The sequence below is a fragment of the Stegodyphus dumicola genome, chromosome 11 (genome assembly GCF_044657685.1).
Source record: "Stegodyphus dumicola isolate Sdum_Otavi_A_Nest chromosome 11, ASM4465768v1".
Taxonomy (NCBI): Eukaryota; Metazoa; Arthropoda; class Arachnida; order Araneae; family Eresidae; genus Stegodyphus; species Stegodyphus dumicola.
Genome location: NC_140778.1, coordinates 71752067 through 71778669, shown reverse-complemented (window position 1 = coordinate 71778669; position 26603 = coordinate 71752067). Strand labels below are relative to the sequence as shown.

Here is a 26603-nt window from a genome sequence, read left to right as displayed (position 1 = left end):
TATGTATATATATATTTTAGAATGCAATCTGATAAAATAAATTTTTTGAGACTTTAACATGAAAAATTTATAGTTAATAAAAAATATGAATAATGAAATTAATAATTTATCAACTGCAATGAAAATAAAAAATTCATTTAAAAACGAACCTCTTTCTCCTTTTAGATTTTTCTAATAAAATATTTTATATCAATAAAAAAAATTTTTTTAAGAAATTTATTTTGCTGTTCTTGTTTCACCTCTCTGATAGTATTTTTCTTTTATTTACATTCACATGCAAAAATAGTTCTCTTAATTTAATAAACCCGTGAATTGGAATGTGTTCAAGAGTTTATGTTAATAAAGAAAAATTTTCTAAAACATAATTATTTTTACTTATTTTTAAAATTGTTTAAATTAAGTAATACCCATTTTGGTAAATGTATAAGAAATTTTAATGAAAAGAGTTAAGTTTTTTAAAAGCAAGATGTCTGAGCAGCGTGACTACTATTATCAGCTTATTAGTTTCCAATTTTCATTTATTACCTTGTTTAAAATATGTTTTCTTATTTTCTCTAATGATCTAAATATCATCTTAAAGAATCAATCCTAAAGAACATTTTTATCTCCAGTGCACAGAACTGTGTATTGGAAATTCTAAATATATGCTCATTTTAAAATTCTTTTGTGACATTGCTATTGAACTGAATTTTATGGTTTAAGTGCAAAGAACATGATATTTAATAAATAAAGGTAACACACAAAACGTTAAAGAAAAGCCCCTTTTGACATAATTTAAAATCTGAAACCTTTCAAATATATATATATATGTAAGATATAACAAAATATGATAGTTGTTTCAAAAAAATAATTGACGACCTCAAAATTAACATTCTAAATTTGGTAATCTGCCCCTAAATTTATCTCTTCTCACAGGTTCCACAGGTTAACGTTTTAATGCAGATGCCTCTCGTCCAATCAAATTAATTCTAATTTTATAAAAAGTCAAGACAGGATTAATCTGGTGCAAATTTCCCCAATGGTCTTCGAACTCTGCTGTCTCAAACTTCCAGTGAATCATCAAATTCATTTTCGGTGTGTGATTTAACGCTTATTCAGAAAGTGCTTTGAAAATCATCAAGTATCTGTAAGTTCAGAATCGAAAAGTGTATTGAATGAAGGTCAATGCCGCAGCGTAGTGAAATATGGTTAATGTTTCTTGCTCGCTTCGAATATTCGTAATGTTTATGCAGTTCCGATCATCGCGTAAAAAGAAAAACATCCAAAGTGCTTTAAGAGCAGCAACCTGATCAGGGAAAGAGTGATTTGTGCACATTTTGCATTTTTCAGTGCTCTAAAGAATGGAATATTATCAAAAGTTATTAATGTGATATTGAAGTGGTATTAAGTTCCAAAATGAGTAAATTACGTTTAAAAAAAAGTTACAGTTTTATGATTTATTGATGTAATATTTTGCTTTAATCATTTTAAGATCAATGTTAATAATTCAAAAAATATTATGATTTATTTCAAATGTAGTTTTGTATTTCTGAATTGGGAAAAAGAAATTATTGAATTTGGTAAAAATTAGGAATGTTTTACTTAGGGAAGGTTTCTAATGCAAATAATATTTTTGTACTATTGTTTAAATTTTTTTGAATTTATATTTTTTAATTTTTACTGTATGTTAAGAATGAAATTATTGTTTGAAATTTTTGAGTTGTAGGAATTTCTTTAATGTTTTTATGATAAACGTTGAAGGCTCTCACCGTATAGAAAAATACATTTTTTAAATCTAAGTATTTTTATTTTTTCATAAAATGGAGTGTGTTTTTGATATTCGTATGGAATGACAGCAGTTCGAAAAAGGCCAGTTGCCTGTACAGAAGGAACGGAGACCTTTTCTACAGTAACTGCTAATTTGGCAAATCTTTTGGCCACTGGTGAAGCATATTAAACAACAGTTTGCTCAACTGATAAACCAATGTAATAGAAATGCTAGTATTTAGATAAAGTTGTGAAGTCTTCAAGTTTTGTAAAGAATAAGTAAATTTTAAATGTCTTAATAATAATGAAAAGTTTGAAATTATGTTTATGAATGATGTTTTACAAAATTTTTATATTTTAAAATGCCTTCCTTGAAAAACATAATTAAATAATCTGAAAATTGGCATCTTAATTTGTAATGTAATAGAAATATTTTCATCAACAAAATTTTGAAACAATTTTATTGGAATATTTAGTTTGTGAAAAAATTTGAACTTTTACCATGTGGAACTATCAAGAACTTTACAAAATTTCAATGGACATTCTTATCTCAGAACACTAAAATGTGAAATTGTTTTAAAAGAGTACAGTGTCTAAAATTATTATTGAATTCAAAATTTTATGACATTCAGTGAAATGTCAAAATTGATTCAAAATATCGGTCAAAATTTTATGACAATAATTTTTTGTTTAAAAGTTAATATGTTTGTATTTTCAAAATTATATCTTTCACATTTTGCTGCTCTAATGCTTGTTCTTCCACCCTGATCACCCAACTTTTCTTTTGAAGGGGGGATATGTAATATATAACAAAATATGATAGTTGTTTCAAAAAAATAATTGACGACCTCAAAATTAACATTCTAAATTTGGTAATCTGCCCCTAAATTCATCTCTTCTCACAGGTTCCAGACTTTTCTATCTTATGTAACATTTTAATGCAGATGCCTCTCGTCCAATCAAAATAATTCTAAACCAAAACTGTGAACTGAAACTTCAGCCTTCTTGCTAAAGTACTATAACCTTGCCCTTTTTACCACATAGCTTTCCTGCTGGCAAGACCCTTTGAAAACATGCTGCTGCTGCTTACAATGACGTTCTAATTCAAACTGCAATTTATGTATTCAAATATTATTAAGAAATATCTTATCTGAAAAAGGATTATTTAATATACATGGAAAAATAAAGATTGTGATTTTTTCAAGATATGTTGTGCTAAATTGCATCATCATGCTTTCCACTCTGCCACCTTCAAACCACAGTTTCATTACAATAATATGGCGCAGCCGATTTTCGACCCCACAGGCGTGGAACTTCAGTGCAGTTTATTTTAACTATTTTCACATCGTTTAACGAATGGATAAAATAAAAAAGGTAACTATTCATCTGAATTCCCAATCAAGCCACTACAGTCTTCTCGGTCATCTACGCAGTATCTAAGTTGTTGAGGGTTCCACTGTTTTCATCTACGTATATTTGAAATCATTACATATATATATATATATATATATATATATACTAGTTAGCTTTACAATTTCTATTTCAATTATGTATATATATATACTCTGAATTGGCAGAATGACAGGCTCGAAAACAAGTGTGCCCACAGTAATAGGGAAATTTATTGGATAACACACTTAATCACAGTACATGCAATATATACTGAAATAAAAATTTTATAGATTTTCTACACAAGCAATATGCTTTATTATAAAATTAGAGTGTATGTTCTTGTTTATAATTGCATATGTTTGACAAAGTAAGTAATAGTTTTAAAAGTACAGCATTTGGTTCTTTTATGTTAATGCCATATCACTTTTGTTATTTATTTTGGCATAAAATGTTGCCAGTTTGGTTTGGCTTCCCTCCTGGCACTAATAGACTATATAACCAACCCTATTTTCATCTCTTCTTCTTTGCCCCTTAATTATAATGGACTTTACTATTTAGGATTTTAAATATTTCACAGTAAATCATTCTCATCATTTTTCATTTCACTGATTTAGACACTAGGCATTATTCTTAATCTACTGGAAACTCATAGGGCAGCTAGTGCAAAAGAGGCACAATAAATGCCTAAGAGGCACTACCACCAACATTTAGATTCTTGTTTAATTGGATTGATGTGGCATCACTTGCATTCCAAAGCAAAAATGTTCTCTGGTATACTAAATGCAATGCCATTTTTTAAATTCCTGCCTGCAGTTTAGTTTACCTGCTTTTTTTTTTTAGTGAATGTTTATTATCGTTGTTTATTTTTATTTTGAGTAGGTTATTTAGACATTTAAGAAGCAATATATTTAACTTTTCTTTCTTTAATCTCTCTCTCTCTCTTTTTTTTTTTTTTTTTTTTTTTTTTAAGGGAGATGTTATCAACAGAAGTTGCAGAAAACATTACCCATGTGAATTTAGTAAAAAGGGGAGGAAAATTAAGGGAAGAAAGGATAAGCATTAGTATCTCACCCAATAAATGCAGGGAAAAAATACGGCAAAATGCACTACTGTGGTGCCTAAACAGTGTGCTATGGCTTTAGCAGAGAAGTACCCAGGACATTTGCAATAAACGTTATGATAAAAGTAACTGAGACCATACAAACACATACATAAATTCTTATATACAAACAAATATTGATTACATACTATTTATTGAGATCTTAAGCTCATATAAAAGTCATAAAATACACAATTATAAATATTGACTTAGAGTTACAGCAGCCACTGATTTGTTTCTGAAGAAATGATGTACATTTTCTACAGTTACCCTTTTGAAGATCTGGCAAGCACCAGTGGAGTAGCTAGGGTGGGGCAAGAGGGGACATCTGTTGCCGGGCGCAGCATCCAAAGGACGCCAAATTGATGCTACAAAATTTTTTAATGAAATGTTTTCCATTCTTGGCACACAGAAAAGGACACAAATTCTTCAGTTGTCCCCGGGTGCTGGAAACTCTAGCTACGCCTCTGGCAAGCACATATCACATATTACAAATAGGTTTGAAATATAAATAGAAGGTCGTGATAATGGAATTGTTAAATTACCCAAACATTTTGAATCTGAGTGGAACAGTATTCATATATTTACATTATTTATATATCTCATCCAGAAAAATTACTTGATGACTTGCAGCCATTAGTGTCAATATTTAAAACATACTAACAGCAATATAATAATACAGGACAGAGAAATGAATTTTTAGTTTTTAATTAAAATCTGAACAATGGTAATCTAGCAGGTAAGCAGCATTCATTACCTCCAGATAGCACATATATGTAAATATTATATACATACATGGATACACGATTATGACAAGCCTGCCTAACATAAGAACATACTTTTGAAGTATATCTTAATCCTCTCATGCTTTTATTTCTGCTATGTAAACACTACCAGACATAAAATGAAACAGATGCACTAGGCAAGCAAGTCTAAACTTGACCATAAATTAAGAATTGTCATATAATATGGTCAAATTTATTTTCAAACTGCATACATATCTTTGTTATTAATTAAACATGGCTATCTGTGTAATGCTAAATTATTCATTTATCTGCTTTTATTTATTTATTTGTTAATTTTATTTTTTTCAAACAATTCATGAAATAAATCCAAATATATTTGTTATTAATAATTAAAGAATTGATTTTACCCAATAAACCAGAAAGAAAATGTATTTGATTACAATTTTATTCCAACTTTCATTAATCTATTTTATTCCTTTTAGAACTTGCAATATCTAAATACTTCTAATACTTAATTGAAAAAGCATTTATTTAATTCTTATTCGAAAAATTTCAACATGTGCTTGGTATACATATACATATTCTCACATAGCTCGATTATTGGCATATGAAAAATCTTCAACTGAAAAGCAAACATTATTATTTAGTTAACTTTAACCTGCTCATTTTCTTAAAAAAATTATGTTTTAAAAAAAAACATAATTAAAAAAATATTTTTTTTATACCAGAAGCAATCATAACTTACATTATGGCAGCTTCTAGTATAAAAGTATAATTCTTTGAAACAGCCATATATTAATGGAGATTTTAATAATTATTCATCACTTAAATAGAATAAATTTAAAATGAATGGCAATCACATAACTATTATACATTTACGTTCAAATGAGAAATTTTTTTTAATTTATGAAATGTACCATTTATCTACATTCTGTATATTACATAAAAAACCATATTTACTTCTTAGTTCTCATTTTAGATCATATACCATATTTTATAAGGGCTCTTTCAAAAGTAGGCAGACTTTGTCAATTCTATAAATGCAATTCTGCAACTGTGGCCCACGAAGACATCCCTTGCCATGCTTTGCTAACCTTCCAAGCATTATAGGTTTAGCCCTAAAATTTTAAAAGTTCCTCAAAACATCATGAAAAAATGGTATTTTTTTATTATATTTAAAAAAATGACTCTCTCGCTTTGTACTTTTATTCCTTTTCCTCCAATATACATCTAATTGAAATCTGTTACATTAAAAGTTGGCAGAAGTTTTCATGTGTGATGAATAACAAAGCCAACCTTCTATACAGAATTTTATGACCATAACACTAAGAGGGTTAATATGGGTAAAGATACTATATAATTGTTATTTGCTTACTTACTGTAAAAGTCTAACTTAGTATGCATCACAGAAGTGGATGAAAAGAATATACTAATGATTACTAGACAAAAGATTGCAAATTAATTTTAAATCAAATTATGCAAAAACAGCCAGCAAGCATTTCAAAGATCAAAGAGGACACTGAGGAAAAAATGAGCAGATTAGCCTCAATAAAGTAAGCATTCCAAAAAAGTCAAATTCAGTGTGCAACTGAGTTTAGAAGTAAGTGCTCATTAATATCTGCAAGACATTGTTCAATGCAGACATATATTTATTGGTTCATGAATTGACAGTTAAACTTATTCCTGCATAGCAAAATGTCACAATATTTTTAAGAACGACTTGAAATTATCTCATACTTCCTCAAGATGAATATACATTTACTGAATAAAGAACAGAAGCTTCCTTGCTACACAGGATTTCTTCAATGAGTGGTAAAAGATTCCCAGCAAAAACTAGGGATGTTCAAATGAACAGAATGATCACTCCTAGAATAAGAACCCAAATCAAAGTATGAATTCAGCATTTAAAAACACAGTGACTCCTTGCCTTCTTCAAAATTTCCAACTTCTCAGAGAATTTTTTTTTTTTTTTTTTTTGTGTGTGTGTGTGTGTGTGTGTGTGTGTGTGGCTGGAACTAAGGAATATGAATACGAAAAGAAATATGATGACACAGTAATGCTGCAGAGAAAGATTCAGTTGAAAATAAGTATTACATATGATAAACTTTACAGGCCTAAAGATGGGTCTTGAAATTCCTCAATACATGTGAGCAAAAACCACCAACACAACATCGCAGCACAATATTGAATGATTTAAAAACATCATTTTTAAGCTTGTTTCAACGTGTTAAAGCTTGCCATGTACAGTTTTGCAAAGTTATAATGGAAAGGAATATTGAATTTTGCTCCAGCAGTGCTGGGTGTGAAAAGTACATAAATTTTTATTTCTTATTCCTTTTCATGTTAGAAATATCTTTAGTTGCAAATGTTACATTAAAATCCATTTGAAAACATCAATCATAATGAAAAATCACGAGTGAAGAACGACTTTTTTAAATGAAAACTTTATTCTCATTGAAATGTTGTATTTCAAAATTATAATTCTGACTATTAAAGAAATCAGAAACATTTAGGAGTACCTCAATAATAAATTTTCTCAAGCAATGCAGATTTTCTACTATACTTTAGAAACCAACAGCTGTTCATCAAAACCAACCTCCCAACCTAATAATAACATTCCCCAGAAAATGGATAATCCTAGAAATCCTATTCCTGACAAAGACAAAATAATAGCTTCCAACAGAAACAATTCCAAATTTACTCCTACGTTAAAATTTAAATTATATTCTGAAGCAGTTAATAACACCAGTCCCAATAAAAATTTCATCAAATTCTTTTGCATAATAAGGGAGCTCAAAAACGCCTTTGAAAGCAATTCCAGATTAATAACAACTTAGAATAGTTAATGCATGCTGAAATGGCAATGAAAAAAGTGTATTTATTCCTGATCTTTGAAGAAATGAGTATTCCAAAATAACATTTAAACCTGAGTCTTACTTTGATTTTTTATCCTGATACTCCTAGGCCAGAGGTAAAAACCTCATTTTTTGCCGTTGCCCTACACCAAGAAGTCAAAGGATGTGATCAGTACTTAGAAGGGTGAGTACCAAGACTCCCTGCATGCTTTATTTCCAGCTACCCTGCTTGCTGTTTTTTACTTTTTAAATAATAACGAATTTTACATTTATTTTATGGAAATGTATAGCTAACATATAGATATAATTTTAAATAGTAATTACATTAGAAATATTAAAATAATAGTAATCATTTATGAAATGTTTAAGTAAAAAAGTGAATAATTATGAAAAAAAAAAAGTTCCTGTAAAATCAAAAGATGTAGAGCATACTGCAGAACAAAAATTTCAAGAAATAAACGATAGCAAAAACTAATTCTCATTTTATGTATTCTAAATTTTATGTATTTGCTTTGCACTTCGCTAGTAATACTAACTCTCTGTGAATGAATTTCACCTGCACCCAGCATGTTTGCTTTACCGCATATAAGCTTGGATTCCAAAATCGCCAAGGCGGTCAAACTATTTTACATTGCATGTGCAAGAACTTGCCTTTTTTCCCCCCTTCTTGTTCTTTGGTATTACAGCACTGGGATCCAAAGAAATAAAATGTAGAATAATATTATTAGCTTAATGTTTTGAAACAAATTATTTATAAAAAAATAAAAACTGACTGCTTTATAAGGAAGATCTCTTTGCAGGATAATGCTAGACTATATATAGCATTAAAAAAGGCTGAAGTTTTGGGGAGGAAAAAATGGTGTTTAGTCTCTAAGCTATCCTTCATACAACTTAGACCTAGGAATCTGTGATTTCTAAGCTTTCTAGATATTTAAGAATTAATTAAATGGTAGGAAGTTTAGTATGGACCAGGAGTTGAAAGCAGCTACAACTGTTATTTAATATCGACTTCTAGAGAATGATCTACAGCTCATGTTTAAGAAGCTAGTAAATCTCTAGAAACAGCAGTTAAAGTTTGAAATTAGTTATTTTAGCAGCAAAAACATATCAAATCCACTAACTTGGACTCCAGATAATGACATCTGTCCATGAACTTTCTAAACAGCCCTTTTATGTATTTGTTATACAGTCTCATTAATTCTGAAGAAGAAAAATATATGTAGAGATAGAAGGTGGAATTTTTCTCATTTCTATCATACACAATTACTAAATAAGTAAAACAGCAAGATTATTTTTTGATCACTTCACACTACTAAAAGTAAAATGTATCAATTCTAAAATGATAGTATACATGAAACAGATCATATTTTTGGACGAAGCAGCTATATGATATCTGTGTTAAAAGATTGATGCATTGTGATATAAAAATTATCATTAAAATTGAAATAATACAATATTCAAAGTACTTAATAATACCTAACATGACTATTGTTAAGTTGCTCGAATGGTGCAGTTCAGATACATATATTTATGAAACACATATTCCACAGTATGAAGCTAATTACTTTAATATTTAGTTTGTACAGTAATTAAATTTTTGGATTCTAGACAGCCTAAATTGCATTTAACTAATATAATCTTCATTAATATTTTAGAATTTCAAACATAGTGAAACTTCATTAAGATGGACATTCTTAATCCTAGATGATTTTGATCATCTGTGGTGGTATTTGTCTTAAGAATATGAATATTTGTGACATTCAGTATTTATAATTAATTATTTTCTCTGAAATACTCATCACCTTTAGAAGTGACAGTCTTATTTACAAGCTATATTTAATTAAGAGATTAAAATTTTAAAACTTCATCATTTAAATCAATCTTAAAGTATACTTTATTTATGCACAGAGGGAAGTATGATCTTCAGTAAAGGCTGAACTATTCCTATACTAATAGAATAAATATACTGAAACATTTCCTTCCATGATTTCTTATTTTATATGATTATGTATCGTCACAGCGATTACTAACAATGGAAATTTTGTTATTATTCGCTGTGTTATTAAACTTCCATCGAGAAGACAGTACTTCTTGATTCAAAAGCAAAATCATACGATCCATGGATATGAAATGGGGTAAGAATGACATTGTTATTATCATCACAGCCATTTTTTAGGCTGGGAGGTAACTTTCAGAACTTCTTTAAAAATAACCTGCTTATTTTGTAAGCCACATATTGTGCACATCTTTAAGATCACAATTTATAAATAGTCTTTCATTTTACTTTCCTGCACAAGTAAAAACAATCTTCAGTCAGCAGGTAAAAGTACAATATGTAAAAAATTATCAGCATAGCTTAGATGTTCACTCATCCATTGAAGATGCATGTCTAATGGTGGATTGATTCCATGAGTAATTAATTTATATTTTGAACCTATAAGAAAAATGAAAAAAAATTTCACAATGCAGGTATATATCATATTGAAATACACAGAAAAACTGTATTTTAAATCTCACACATTATATTTAGTTACACTTAGCTTTAACAATGAAACAAAATCCTTTAATTGCATGCATTAGCATAATTTTGCAGTTTTATCATATCAATATTTTTATTAATATGGTACTAGATGATTCAGAAGTTGCATGCTTCAATCTTTCAAAATTTCAATTAAGCAAAATGGCAACTTTATTTTAGCATAGATTTTGAATAAAAATCTATACATTTCAAAGGGTGATCAAATACAGGTCCCTCTTCATCAAAAGGCAAAAAGCAAAATGAGAAAAACAGCAACTACATTTATATCAAAAGAAATGGGCTGAATAATGCAAACAAGGGCATTCATATTCCAGTTTTGTGAAATTTATTTCTGCTCTAGAAAAAGAGGAAAATGTGTTATATCACCTGTTTGGTCACTCTTGAAATTGATAGAATTTTACTCAAAAGATATGGCAAAATAAGGTTGCTTTTTCACCTAAATTTAAAATTTACATTGCCATATGTTTTTCTTCCAATTCGATTACACTTAAATGGATATTAATGGCTAATTATTTCAATGGATGACACCTATATACAAGTAATAAATGATTTTAAATTCAGCTGCAATTTATACCGTTAGCTTAAAAAAACTCTTTGTTTTGTGCAAGACAGAGACTTGTTTCTCCCAAGCAGAATGAATTTTTATGATGAACATTACTTCTTAATATATAAATTTGAGTGGAATGCAATCCTTCTTATACTCTTTGTTATTGACTTCAACATTTTGTTCATAATTTCCACCATTTTATCCAAACTTAAGAGAAACGGTGGCCACTTTATTTCTTATGTTGGATGCTTCCAGTTTCTTAAAACTCAGTTACTAAGTGGAAAATTATTGCGTTGTGAAGTTGGAAAGTCTCTTTAAATGCTCCAATAAGTTTTCAGTAAAAATGTATTACAAAATAATGCTCCATCATAAAAAAAAAAATTCATTCTTTTTGGAAAAATCTCATTCCTTCTTGCAACACACAGACTGTTTTTAAAACAAACGGCATAAACTGCAACTTAAATTTTAAATGATAAATTACATGCAACAGAGTATGGGTGTCAACCATTGAAAAAAATCTGCCATTAATATCCATCTGGAATTTCCACAGTTTTTGAAATTTTGATGTGCTCTTGGACAACCCTGTATATATCAACTACTGCTTAATAGTTTGTTTTTTAATCTAACATCAAGTTAAATGACAGAATACATTAGTATCTTAATAAATAAACTTTCTGATAACTTTGATTATATTATGCCATTACTTTATTTTGTGATGAGTAATGTTAGATATTTCCACCACTGGCTGATTCTGAGATTTCATTGGTCTTGTGGTGCCATCTATAATTGGCATTGTGAACCAATTGCTCTCTGGTTTGTGTCAGTTAAATATTTTAATGGTAATGTTTGTCAAGTGTGAAGTGCGTATTCATCTGGATATTGTTACTGGCTAAGGATAAATCAGGGGCCCTTGTTCTCCAGCTTGACACTTTTATCAATCACTCCAGCTGTCATTGAAGCATGCCATAAATAGCAGAGTCTTTCATGTGCACTTGCAGCACCCCCACGAGCCCTCTTGCAGCACCTTCTTTTGATAGGTGTGATATTTTGATAGACAGCTGTATAGTGTCTCAAGAAAACCAGTTTTGAGCTTGGTGTTGTTGAAAGACTTTGGTTAGTTGTCATGTATGTTGCCATTACTTTGTAGTGTGGAGTGTGAATGCTTACTTAGTGTAACTGTTATGCAATTGGTTGATTGGGCATTGCTGTATGAGCATGTGGTCAATGTTACTGTGACAAAGTTATTTTGTCTCTAGGATCGACAAAGCAGTGATTGTTATTAGACATTTCTGCAACTGGTTGATTTTGGAATCTCACTGGTCTCATAATGCAATCATAATACATGATTGGTATTGTGAATGAATTATTCTCTGGTTTGGTTTAGTTAGATATTTTTATGGCGATGTTTGCCAACAGAGCCTCTGTGAAGTGTATGTTCAGATACAGAAATGCTGTCAACTAAGGATAGAATCTGGGCCTTTTGTTCTCGAGTTTAATGTTTTTACTGATTACTCCAAAAGCAGCTACCACTGGAGCAAGCCATAAACAGTGATGTCTTTCATGGGCGATGCTTGCAATGCCCATGTAATTTAAACAGCAGCAAAAACTGAACTCTACACTGTACATGTAGCATCAAAAAATTAAATTCTAATTAGAATTAGGATATACAGTGTCTCACAAAAGTGATGGGACACTTGTGCTTTACAAAAGGAAACTGTAATAAAATAAATTTTAAAAACATGTAAAAATTTTTTGTAGGTGTGTTTCATACTTAAATTTAGTAACAATTATTACATAAGATACATTTTCTCAAAATATTAAAATATTAATTTAATAAAAATACAATTGTTCAGAACGGAGCAAAAAATGGCTCACATAAGTGATGGAACACCATTAGATACTACTACGTACTAAAATAAAAATATATTTTGGGGTTTTTATTTTTACTCAAAAGCAATTGACAATAATTTATAAACTCATCTGCAGTATTTCTCTCCAGTTTGTTTTAGAAATTTTGTGTTTTTTAGCTCTGTGCAGCCATGAATGCTAAACAAAAAGAAACTTTGCCTGAAATTCGAAAATTAGTTATTAATTTGCATATTGAACATGGAAATTCTATTAGAGAAACTGCTGAAACACTTAACTTGAGTCATTCAACAGTTTCCAATATCATTAAACGATATAAAAAGAATCATATGATTCAGGATAAAAGAAGACCTGGCCGACCATCAAAGCTATCCAATGGAATAAAGCGAATTATCGTTCGAAATATTAAAAAAAATCCAAGAATGAGTGCTCCTAAAGTTGCTGCCTGATTTACAAGCATTATATGGAGTAATTGTTAATCCTGAGACTATTAGAAGAGTAATTCGATCTGCTGGATATCACGGTAGAGCAGCCAGGAAAAAATTCTTCATAAGTGAAAAGAATAGAAAACTCAGACTGGCTTTCGCAAAATCGAACATAAATAAGAATTCTGATTACTGGAATGAAGTTATATTTGCTGATGAGAGTAAATTTAATATATTTGGTTCTGACGGTAGAATCTTGGTGTGGAAAACCCAGGGAAGAATTTTGCAAACAGAACTTGGTGCCAACAGTAAAATATAGTAGAGAAGGAGTTATGGTATGGGGGTGTATGTCGTACGCTGGAGTTGGTAATTTTGTTTTTATTGACAGTATAATGGATCAATACAAGTATATTGACATTTTAAATCAAAATTTGAAATCTTCATCACGAAAATTGAACTTTCATAACGATTTTAAATTCTACCAAGACAATGGCCCCAAGCACACTGTTTTGAACGCTAGACTTTGGCTGCTGTATAACTATCCTGAAATAATAAAAACACCACCACAATCTCTAGACTTAAATCCCATAGAGAATATTTGGCAAGAATTGGAATCAAGAATTCGCAAACACACCATTTCTTCAAAGCAACAATTAAAATCAGTGCTTCAAGAAGAATGGGGTAAAATTGCTCCAGAAATCATAAAAACATTAGTCGAATCCATACCAAGAAGATTAAATCATGTTTTAAAAGTAAAAGGAAATCCAACAAAATATTAAAACCTTTTAAAAAGTAAAATTTTTATGTGAGCCATTTTTTGCTCCGTTCTAAACAATTGTATTTTTATTAAATTAATATTTTAATATCTTGAGAAAATGTATGTTATGTAATAATTGTTACTAAATTTAAGTATGAAACACACACAAAAAAAATTTTTACATGTTTTTTTAATTTATTTTACTACAGTTTCCTTTTATAAAGCACAAGTGTCCCATCACTTTTGTGAGACACTGTATAATGAATGAGCTAAGTTTTAAATTTAAATAAAATAAAAAGGTTTAAGCTAAATAAAACATGAGCTAAGTTTTAAATGCAGAATACGCAAAATGATGTAAATGTTTGTAAAAGTCATCAGTTAACTATAGCATCATTCATTTCAACTAGATGTATGATGAATTATATAAATTAAATAAATTATTAAAAATAAAAATGATATAAGAATTATGTACATTGTTTTTAAAAAGTAAGCATAATTTTGATTTTTTAGTCAAATGGCAGTCTGCTAAGAACTGGTAATCTGCCAAGTAACGAGGATGATAAACTAAAGATCTTATGTTGTGCGAAATAACAACATTTGTTACATTGTGAAAATGATAGAAAGCTTTTTTTTTTTCCCCAGATTGAAAAACTTATGCCATATTTAGTTTCAATCAGTAGCATTAAAATGTTCTTGAATAATATATAACAGGCTTTGAAAAATTCTAAACTCTTAGGACATAGCAAAACTACTTAATTTAATAAAAAGTATTTCAAAAAATCATTTCTTTTTTATTGCGACTTTTATTTTTGTTTGAATTTAATTAAATCTTGAACATCTTATTTTGAAATGAAATAAATAATGAAATTTCATTGTATTTGATTTGTATTGTATTCATTGTATTTTATTTTAATTATTAAATTAAAGATAAACAATTTAACTCAAATCTGGCAATATCAAACTAATGATATCTTTGATTTAATGTTTTTCATTTGTTTACCTTGAAATGTATGGAACCAAAATGATGTTTTCAAAAGCAATAGGTATAATTGTAAAACGTATGATACTTCTTTCAAATGATGGTAAAACTCGTGATATTTTCCAAATAAAATATGTGGCAGTTGAGAGTGCCATATGTTTCAGTTTAAATGATGCCATAGCAAATGGTAACTCCAACTTTGCTATTTGCAACCATCACATAGATTAACAGGTTGAAAACTGTGGGTCTCAAACTGATGAAGAAATTCTTGATGAACAGACAGCGGCTACAAAATCATCTGATTTCACATAAAGATATGCCAAGTTAATGAATTTGTACAACCTGTAAAAGTTGTTCTATCAAAAGAAGTGAATACATTAAAAGTCTCTTCCTCATCAAATAAGTACAAGAAGTTCAATAACAAAGACAATGAAAATGTATTTTTGTTATGATCATTTTGATAAAACAATGATCAATACTACTCCAAAATGTAAAATAAAGGAAAACTGCAATAAAGACATTTTTTTTTTTACGGAAATATTTTTGTTTATTATATACTTAAAATTTAAAACCATCATATATTTGGCAAGAACAAACAAAAATTTTAACATTTTGAGATAGGTATAACGCTTAAAAATTGACTTGATATGAATGCCTTATTTTAAGAATATGCCCTGATTTAACAGTAATGCTCATTATTGCCTTAACATATCGATATTTGACAATATTTAATACCTTAACAATACAACATAAATTGACAGAGATTATTCTACAGAAGCGGAAGCTTGGAAGTTCTTCAAGAGAGCCCTGTTTATTTTTTCAGTGTAGCAGATATTATCATTGTCAGTTACAAACAGTATTTCAGGAAATAACATAATAACCTAATTGAATATTCTTTCATTTAAAATTATTTAAATAGAAAAAAAAATGTTTTGTTTTCAATGGTTTCAAGTTATATGCTGAATAAAATTTAAGCTCATTATATTTACGCTTATTACTAAATTACACTTTTAAATAAAGGGTTCTCCTCCCCCAGAAGCTAGATCAGGTTAATTTATTAGAGCAAAGCACACAAAGGTCATCCGCCTACAACTGGCAACTGTATAACATAGAAAAATGATACCCGTAAAAGTTCATGCTAAATGTATTGAATTTAATCGAGATAGTTCTATATTAGAGAGATTTTGCACTACGTACGTGAACTACTTTACGTACGTAAACTACTATGCAGGTATATGCACGCACTACTAGTTGCGCAACCGTACCAACCAGTGGTGGATGTATAGCTAGTAGAAATGGAAGCTTTGAAATCTATTTTTCCTTCAGAGTTTTTTGAAAATCCATTTAAAATGTTCAAATTTTTATCGGATAACGATAGAACAATGGCATTTCCAAACTTGTTTATTGCTCTCCGAATATTCTTAACTATTCAAGTAAGCGTTGCTTCTGAAGAGAGATCATTTTCGAGGCTAAAATTAATAAAAAAACTATCTGAGATCGAGAATGAATCAAGATAGATTAAATAGTTTAGCAGTTATGTCGATTGAAAGTGAAGATGCAAGGAAATTAGATTTTCAAAAATTTTAGAAGAATTTACAGAACAAAAACTTAGAAATATGTAAATTCATGTATTCATATTTGGTGATGTAAATTTATATTCAATAAATGTTTTTGTATTTTGAACATTTTAATTTTTTAATTTACGTAGAAGTTTACCTGTCTGATGATCCATGACATTTAATATATTTATATATATATATATACTGAATTTGAATTTTATTTAAATATTTAATATATAGAGAGGGCCCTGCACCTATTCTATCTGGGTCTGTTCATAAACAAAAATTATGACTTACATGAAAAGAGAAAGGCACAAAAAAAAAGAATAATATAGTGTAATACAGTGTAATTAAGTAATAAGAATCAATAAGATGAATTCTTTACCTATTTTATCTATAACATTAGACACAATAGTTTTGAGTAAATCCCTTAAGGTCATCATCTCTCCAGATTCATGGACAGGTTTGATTAAAGTTTGAATTAATGAAACTCCTGGCTAGTAATAAAAAAAATTAAAAGTAGCAGTTAAATTAATAAAATAATTTCATTGAAAATGGAATTCATGAACTTATGTTCAGAAAAATTTTAATAATAAATAAGCAAACTTAATATAAAAAATTAAACCAATAATCATAACAATAATAAATAAATAAAATTTTATAGTTCATTACCTGATATAGGCGGAAAGGAATGTGTTTAAAATATTGATCTCCAGGATTTTCCATCAGCCTTTTATTCACAGCCCAAAACTGGTCAAACTTATCTATAATAATATATTATCAATCATGTATATGAGAATGTAAAATACAATTTTTTAAACAATTTTATAATCCTAATAATTTTATTTTAATGTAACACCCTAGACATACATGAACTTAAAAAATGTATGGAAATAAAAAGCATTATTATCTAAAAAAATACAGTATGAGAACATGTGTCATAAAATTCTTAATGAGTTTTATATTTTAAACCATAAATATTTTAGAAATAGAGGGTGTTTACAAATTTTTGTAATAATTTTGATTTTCTCCATGAATTTAAATATTAATTTTAAAATATGAATGTGACTGGCATCAAATTTGAATAAGGTTTAATTATCATCTGCAGCATTAAAAATACTCTTTTCTTTAAAACGTCACTGAAAAATAAAAAATTGGATCAAAGGCTATATTTTTACTCTGTCCGAAGAAAAATACGCTTATTCGATTGTTAAAAAAGATGTGAAGAGCATGGTTTTAATATTTCTACTCGTAAAATAATTAATATGAAAGGACTGAAACATCAAAGTTTACGTCTGACTGGGAGAAAGGCAAAAAATGCATTAGGTACTACAAAACTTTTATTACATCTAAAGTCCCATCTCACGTTTTAAAAAACAATCCAGCCCTTCAAAGAACTATTGCAAAATCTTTAAATATCTCTATAAAAACTGTAAACAAAATTATAAAATCAGATTCAAAGCTAATCGAAACAAAAAAGCATGATGTTCATCGCCTAATGCCGAAACATGTTTCTCAGCGTAAAACTATGTGCAGATTACTGTATGAAAATTATTTGGCAAGTGGAAAATGGAAATATATTGTTACAATTAATGAGGTTTGGATATACTTATCTGACTGCAACAAGAAAAGATTGATTAACTACCAAAAAAGAGGAGAAAAAGACTTAATATGTTGGTTCAGACAAATCAAGAAAAGTTTTTCTAAAGGTTATTACTCTCTTACAATGGAAAACAATATTCTCTTACAATGGAAAACTTAAAATAAGGAAAGTGGGAAAAAATGTCAAAATTAATTCAGATTACAATCAGAAATATGTTTTAATACCAATTTTTAAAGAAGAAATTCCATCTCTTTATTCAAACAATTTTCACTGCGTTAAATTCCATCACGATAAGGTTCGAAGCGATATCTCTAAATTTACATCTCTTTTTTGAAAAAAAAAAAAAAAAAAGAGAAATGAAACTGGAATTGAAGCTATTTCATTTAAATGCATCCCACCCAAGTCCCCTGATGTGTCTTCTATGGATTACTGTGCATATGGACTTAAACAAGCTCTTTATAAGCAGCATCCCCAAACATTGGATAGACTCTGGAAGAGTGTGAAGGAGGAGTGGAATAAATCAACCTTGGTGGTTTAAGAAATGGACTTTTATCTTGGAAATCAAGATGTAATATAATAGTTCAACAAAAGGGCTATCAGAGTGAACATATTAGAAAATAAAATTCGAAGGTTTGTTTATATATATAAATCTTTGCAAAATCGTTACAAAATTATGTGAACACTCAGTGTAATTTTAGCTTTAGAAATATTTATATTTAAAAGAGATAAATGCATAAAAATATAAAGTTTGAAATTTTCATATTACCCCAATTAAAAAAATTACCTTTCTCAAGTCCTTGCCACAGTTCTTTATGCTCCTTTGGAACCATGCTCTGGACCAGTTGAGTGCGATGTTTTAAAGCACTTGCTTCTTTCACAGTTGCCATGAAATGGGATTGAACTGCCAACTTATTAGGACAATGAATTAATTCAGACTCTGGAAAATCCTGTAACAATTAAAAATTAACATCTTATTAGCTCATTAATGTGCATGCATATATACGCATTAAAAAGTCCTCATAAATTCCATGAAACAAAATTTATTTTATTACTGAAAATAACAGCCATAACTAAATAATGATGTCTGATTACAAATCAAAATCTTTCCGTTCTGAAGTGCAAGAAATTTTAAGCATGCAAATGGATTCCTGATGATTCGTACTTATAAAGAATATGATTTGATAATGGAAATTAAAAAGTTAGAAACATTACTGCAACTTTTAAGTGTTAAGTCTTAATTCATTAATTTCTTATAGTAAATGAAAGATAAAATTTAAATATCTCATTAGTAGGTGTAAAGGAATCAGTTCTGTTTCTGAAAAATTACTGTCTACTTTTCACCCTCAATCTAATGAATCTTCCACAATAATTTTTCCTTTTTAACCAAATTTCAGTGAAATTTTCATGCTATATAATTTAAAATTATGTTTTATTTCTAAAACATGTTAGTTATTTCACTACTAAAATGTAAACAAGACACCTCAGTATAAATAAATCATAAAAATCACAGCAGGGATTTCTGTAAGATGTGGGTAGAAAAAAAATAGCCTGATGATTCATAGTATCTGAAATGTTTCAGGTTGTATTATAACAACTTTACAAATTTGTCATGCTGATCTTCCTAATTTATATTTATGCATGTTGTAGCTGAGGAGAAAATAAATTAAAAAAACTGTGTCAATGTGAAAGCAGGACATTTTGTACCCCCAATACCGTAGTGCTACACAGCTATTAAAAAGAAAGCCATAATAAACTAATTCAAATATTTCAGAGATTATACCACCCTCTCCAAAGTGAATTACATCTATTAAAAAATCAATTATATTTGTTTAAAAAAAAAAGCAGGAAGAATACCAAAAGTCCAATGTGCAATTAAGAATCTAACTATTTAAAAAGTTCACAATCTAAAAAATGTCTCAATATATAATCAGTAGGAAAAGAAAAAATATGAGAGTAAGCCTGTGAAGCAGGTAATCAGTTAATAGATAATAAATAATTTATTCATTTCTTTACTCATCATTAGTAAGCCTGTGAAGCAGGTAATCAGTTAGATAATAAGCTATTTATTCATTTCCTTACTCATCATTAGTAAGCCTGTAAAGCAGGTAATCAATTAATAGATAATAAATTATTTATTCACCCATCATTTTATTATTACTAACATACTCATTTATTCACACTTACTGCAAAATTCATGAAATGAAAAATAATAAAAATATGAACACTGCTTAGCTGCATAAAAAATTATCTTAACAGCATGTCACACCTTCATTACAGCTTTATTTATTATAAGGAAACAAATTTTAAAATAATCATAATAGATATGCCACTGTCAAATTAGTCAAATACAAGAGATTTTATTGCAACCAATAAAATATTGTTTATAGTTAGTTTAATGAAGCCAAAAGAATTACTTAATTATTAAAAACTTATGCAAGATTTTACCACTTTGTAATGTACAAGCTTAAATTTTGTCTGACAGAACTTTAAAACTGAATCTAAAGAGTTTTACTTATTTATGGAAAAAAAAAATTGGTAGGTTTGAATTAAACAGAAACAGATGCCTTTTACTAATACAGCAGCACCCCACGCTTAAGTCACAGTATAAAAAATAGACTTCCATTATATTGCATGTAAGAAACTGAAAAAGGGAAATAAATGCATAAAAAAATTATATATATGCTCTTACTTCAAAATGGACTGTAATATTCCATGGCAGTTGAGCATCAGCTCCATAAAAGTCAAACAATAATCCTACAGGATAATGCCTGCACAGATTGAAGAATGTTCTTTAAAAAAATGGTTATCCAGTAAAATTGCTAAGAATATCATCTTAACCTTTTGACTATGAATTAAAAAAAAAAATTACTTTGTTTTCTGTTCAAGTGAACAAAATATGTTATTAATAAGATAAATTTAACATTTGGGATTTTTTTGACAAATGGCTTTCAAACCGAAGGCAAAACACTTATGTCCCAGCCGTCGTTAATGGTGGGATAACCATAGGTCCCATACGTAGCGATTGACGTACTATAAGCACATTTATTATTCTGAAAACTTTATTATACGGAACAGATTTACGCATTCTTTGCATAACCCAACATTACACATCGAGCAACTCATAATTGTTCTTTTCTCTATGTTCATTTATGTAGAATGAGCGCAGGAGCATCTTGATTTTCCAACTGTTAGAAAATGATCCCCAACATTCAGGAGATTCTAAGTACTTCTTAACCCAGCAGTAATTTTTTAACTTTTAGTGTGACATGTATGTCCTATTAAAAGTCAAAGGGTTAAGATAATCAAAGACAAATAAAATATAATAATTACTGAAATATAATACAGCAAAAAAATTAGATAATTTAAATTTCCTTATTTAGCTATTTATGAATGAACTTAACTCTTTTGATTATACAAGTAAAGATTCCAATATTCAGCAATATTTTTGTTTAGATATGTATAAATATAGCAGAGTGTATTAATCAAGGTTTACATAAAAATTCTATGAGTTGTCACAGAAGTATTTTCATTTTTTTTTCAAATTATTTTAATAATTAGAAAGCTACACAGCTCAAATATTATGCACTTCTCATGGTGCTTAGAAAGCTTTAGCTATATAAATAATATTATATACTTCCATCGTGTTTAAGAAACTAGATCTCATGTATACAATAATATAAGGTATCTCATGTATACACTAATATAAAATAGTAGTACAGTCAAAAGTCGTTAATTCGGACACCCATAATCCGGACCTCCTACAAACTTTCTGCGCATGCGTCACCTTGACGCATGCGCGTAAGACCTTTACTGCTGCGAATTTGCGTGTGCGCGTGCGCAAAATACATTTACGAATGCGCGTTTAATGTATAACGGATGGGATAAGCTAAGCTAAAATTATTTAATTATCTATTTCAGTTAATGTTGCAGATTGCGTTGTTCCTTAATCTTTGAATTGGATCCGGATTATTATTTTTTGCAAACTGTTAGAGCAATTTTATAAAAGTAAGCTTGAACTTTCGATTATGTCAAATAGAATTTCCGATATATATTTACTAATATGTAAAGGATATACAAAGCGAAAGTATCTTTCGGAGTCCATTAAACAAAAAGTGGAATTGCTGCTAAAAATGGATAAAGGCATATCCTTTGTTTATCTAAAATTTAACGTTTGTTTATCTAAACTTTGTTTATCTTTAATGCCGTGGCGGCGTGCAATGAATTGGAAGTTGATCTGTCAGCACTATCCTTATCTTAAGGGCAGATGTTTTTATTTTATTTGGCTTATAATTGCTTACTCAATGTAGTATTTCATCTCGATGTACTCTGTCTTTGATATGATTAAAATCATATTCCTCGTCATTATAATTCGCTTCCGATAGCGAAGAAAGTGACAGAGGTTATTGAAAACGAAAAAATTTCGATTGACAAATTAGTCGGCATTCTCGACACAGCAATTATAGGACTTGAACAGCGGAACTTTGTAACTGAACAAGAAATTATGTCTGTTTGTAGAATTAAAGAGAATGTATTATCGCATAAAAAACGAAGCAACTTAAACAACTTACATTGAAAGAAATGTTTAATAAAGTAAAGAAATAAATATTAAGCTTTTTTTTGTAAATTTTGATACCCTTTAGATCATAATTGTTCTTTATTTCGTAAATTACGGTTTCATATTTTTAATTTTATAATTTCTGCATGCCATTTTACCAGATTTAAACTGATGATCTATAATCCAGAAAAATCGATAATCCGGAATCGCCGTAGTCCCGACGAGTCCGGATTAACGACTTTTGACTGTATAAGGTTTTTTGGGATTAATTGGGATAAAGTAACTTTTTCAAAAAATTTTAAACTGGCTGCCAGCTGGTGCTAACAGGCCTCTGAAAACAGTTTTATCTGCCTTACTGTCACCTCAATGTCTCCTTTTGACTACTCAAAACTGGTTTAGTTAATAAATTATGATTATTGCACCATTTTGAAGTTTGTTTCTGTGAGAAGAGGAAGTTATGCTTGCATACTTTTAAAGTATGTTTTGCATTTGTTCATTTTAGCATACTAAAAATAGATGTAACGGCTAGAGAGACACTTAACAATGACACATCTATGACTGTAATAAATATTGTTTTTGTGGTTGTTACTGCATAATCGAGCATTTCTTGAATTAGGAGATGAAATGAAACTGGATCAACTTCTCCAGAAAAAAAGGGAAAACAAAATCTCATCAATTATCACTCCAAAATGTCATTATTAATCCAATAAAAACTAGCAAAGACCTTAAAAAATATCGAAACTGATATTCATCCTTCAAAGGTGAGAAAGTCTATTAAAAAACAACTTTCAACATGTCAAATGAAGTGAAAATGATTACTGTGGGCAAAAAAGATAAAAATCTTGGACCATAAATGACTGGCAAAATGTCATTTTCAGCGATGAGATTCACTTATTTGTTCATGGTTGCACATCTAATCTTGTTAGATGAAGCAAGGTTGAATTAATAAAACCTCACTATATTCAACAAACCATAAAATATTCTCAAAAATTAATCTTTTGGGATTTTTCACAGCAGTTGGCACTGTTAGTGTAGTTCCCATTGATTTAATGCGGAATTCATCGAAATATATATAAATTTTAATGTAGGCATTCTTGAAAAACTTTACAGGAACATATCAGCATAAATTGGCTCCATGCAACAATTCAAAATCTGTCAGAAAATTCACGCTGGAAAATACAATCATTGTGCTAGATTGGTATGGAAATTCACTAGACTTATATGCAATTGAAAACTTGTGGCACATTCTCAAGGAACATCTTAGCAAAATGGATTGTACAACAAAAGAGCACATGATTAAGAATGGTATAAAAGTGTGGTTCCATGATAAAGGAGTAAAAAACATAAGCACAAGACTAGCAGAGTCAATGCCTAAGCACATCATAGAGGTCACATGTGCTAAAGAAAGACATATTTCCTATTAATTTATTATTATCACTGTATATGAAGGTATGTACATAAATTATAAAAAAACACTTTGTTCCCATTAATTTGCACCCTATATTATAAAACGTCTCTGAACTAATGTTATTGCTAAGAAGCAAATACTGAAAATGAACTTTTAATATTTAATCAACTTCAGATGTTACATACTTTAGTGCATGACTGACAAATTGTTGAAACAGGTTTCCCAGCATTTGAAAATTACATTGAAATTCAACTGCTATACTTTTTTTAAGTATATAATAAAATCGGCATCCTTTTATTGTTAATTTCACTTCCACAATCATAAAATAGTCTAATAGTGCCAAAGCAGGAGAAGAAAGAGGATAATTCACTTGTTATCAAATTAACTGCTTCATATGAACACTAAGTGGTGTTGCATTATCATGCAAGAGAAAAAGTAGATTTTTTTATGTCACAAAATCGCATATACCACTCAAAAGTGCAAGACTAGGATACTGCAGCTCTTTTTGCACACATTTTTATAAGTTTTTTATGGGTTTCAGTCATAATTTTTCAAGCTTAAAATAAAAATTTACATGCATTCTTGAGCAATCACTAAATAATGCTTATGCCCAAAAACATGTTACCAAGAATACAAACTAATGAAGAGGATGAAAACAACTTATATAATTTTGCTAGCCAAATAACTAAGATAGCTAAAAATAGATTCACATGCAAGTAGTGCTATCTAATGACGTTTTCTATTTCTCTGAAGTATATCCAATTCTGAAACCTTTTAAACAAGTCTTGTATTATGTACTTCTTATGGCATTTATATATTGTAAAATGATTTATGGTTGTTCACTAATTCAAAATAAATACAGTCAAAAGTCGTCAATCCAGACACCCATAATCCGGATCTCAAAGCTACAAACTTTCTGCGCGTTGACGCATGCGCATACGCATTTACGTATACGCGTAATACCTTTTTGCATGCGCGTAATACTTTACGCGCATGCAAAAAGTACTTTAATACTTTTGTAAAAAGTACTTTAATACTTTTAAAAAATACTTTACGCGTATGCGCGTAATACCTTTTTGCATGCGCGTAATACTTTACGCATGCACGTTTAATGTATAACGGACAGTATTGGATCCGGCTTATTATTGTTTGCAGACTGTTAGAGCAATTTTATAAAAGTAAGCTTGAACTTTCGATTATGTCAAATAGAATTTCCGATGCTGGCACTACCAAAGGATCTACAAAGCGAAAGCATGTTTCGATGTCCATCAAACAAAAAGTGGAATTGCTGCAAAAAATGGATAAAGGCATATCCTTTGTTTCTTTAACCATTCCGAAATCTGTTTATCAATTTCACACCGCTCTGCGGGGGTGGGGGGAACGTCGAGGCATGCAATGAACTGGAAGTTGATCTGTCAGCACTATCCTTATCTTCAGGGCAGATGTTTTTATTTTATTCAGCTTATAATTCCTTACTAAATGTAGTATTTCATCTTGATGTACTCCGTCTTTGATATGATTTAAATCAAATTCCTCGACATTATAAATATCACGAATATACATCAAATAGTTTTCTGGTTGCAATTTTCTAATTTTGACTATGCGTAATGTATGCTTTACGCATGTGCGCGTTGAAAGAAATGTTTAATAAAGTAAACAAATAAATATTAAGCTTTTTTTTTTTTGTAAATTTTGATACCCTTTAGATTATAATTGCTCTTTATTTCATAAATTACGGTTTCATATTTTTAATTTTATAATTTCTGCATGCCATCTTACCAGAAACTGATGATCTATAATCCGGAAAAATCGATAATTCGGAATCGCCGAAGTTCCGACGAGTCCGGATTAAAGACTTTTGACTGTATATTGAGTCATAATTAATTTTCATTTCTTTATCACATATTGATTTCCTTTCATTAAATAACAAAATTACATCAAATTATTATATATTCACCACCATTATGTATGACCTTCTCTAATCTTCCTGGTAATTTATCAATTCCTTCCTTGTAACATTTGGTTTGGACTACAGAACATTTCCCACAGCCCAGCTGACTTGTTCTTCAGAATTAAAAGTTTTTTGTTTCAAAATGTTTTGTAAGGAATAAAAAAAAAGTGATAGTCCATCAGGGTGAGGTCCAGAAAATAAGGTGGGTATGGTGAAACAGAACATTTAAGCACAAGAATTTTTTCAAGTCAACCTTGTCGTGCGTCGTCTCACATTGTCAAGTAAAAGAATGTTTTTACAACTAATGAGTGGAGGATGCATTTTACGGAGTTTATCTTGAACTCTTTGTAGCTTTTGAATGCATGTATCTGCTTTAATTCTTAAATTTGACACCAACAACTTGTGATGAATTATATCTTGACAATCCCACCACACACACAATAAAATCTCTGCTTCCATGGATGTTTGCTTTTGGATCTGGTATGGATGGTTGGTCCTTGTAAAGCCACTGCCTTTTGCAGACTATATTTTTATAGGTAACACATTTTGCATCACCTGTTATAAATTTCTCTAACA

General features: G+C 29.3%; 1 protein-coding gene across 2 annotated transcripts in view; it reads right to left on the bottom strand.

The window, feature by feature from the left end:
* Positions 1-3346: 3346 nt before the first annotated feature.
* Positions 3347-26603, bottom strand: part of Atg5 (autophagy protein 5) — a 48836-nt gene continuing 25579 nt past the window's right edge. For both annotated transcript variants that reach the window (XM_035373042.2, XM_035373043.2), the window contains exons 4-8: positions 20803-20881; positions 18898-19060; positions 17183-17274; positions 16896-17007; positions 3347-10272 (exon numbers count right to left, since the gene is read on the bottom strand). In XM_035373042.2, coding sequence (XP_035228933.1) covers positions 10148-10272; positions 16896-17007; positions 17183-17274; positions 18898-19060; positions 20803-20881 — 571 coding nt within the window. In that variant the 3' untranslated portion in view covers positions 3347-10147. The remainder of the gene's footprint in view (positions 10273-16895; positions 17008-17182; positions 17275-18897; positions 19061-20802; positions 20882-26603) is intronic.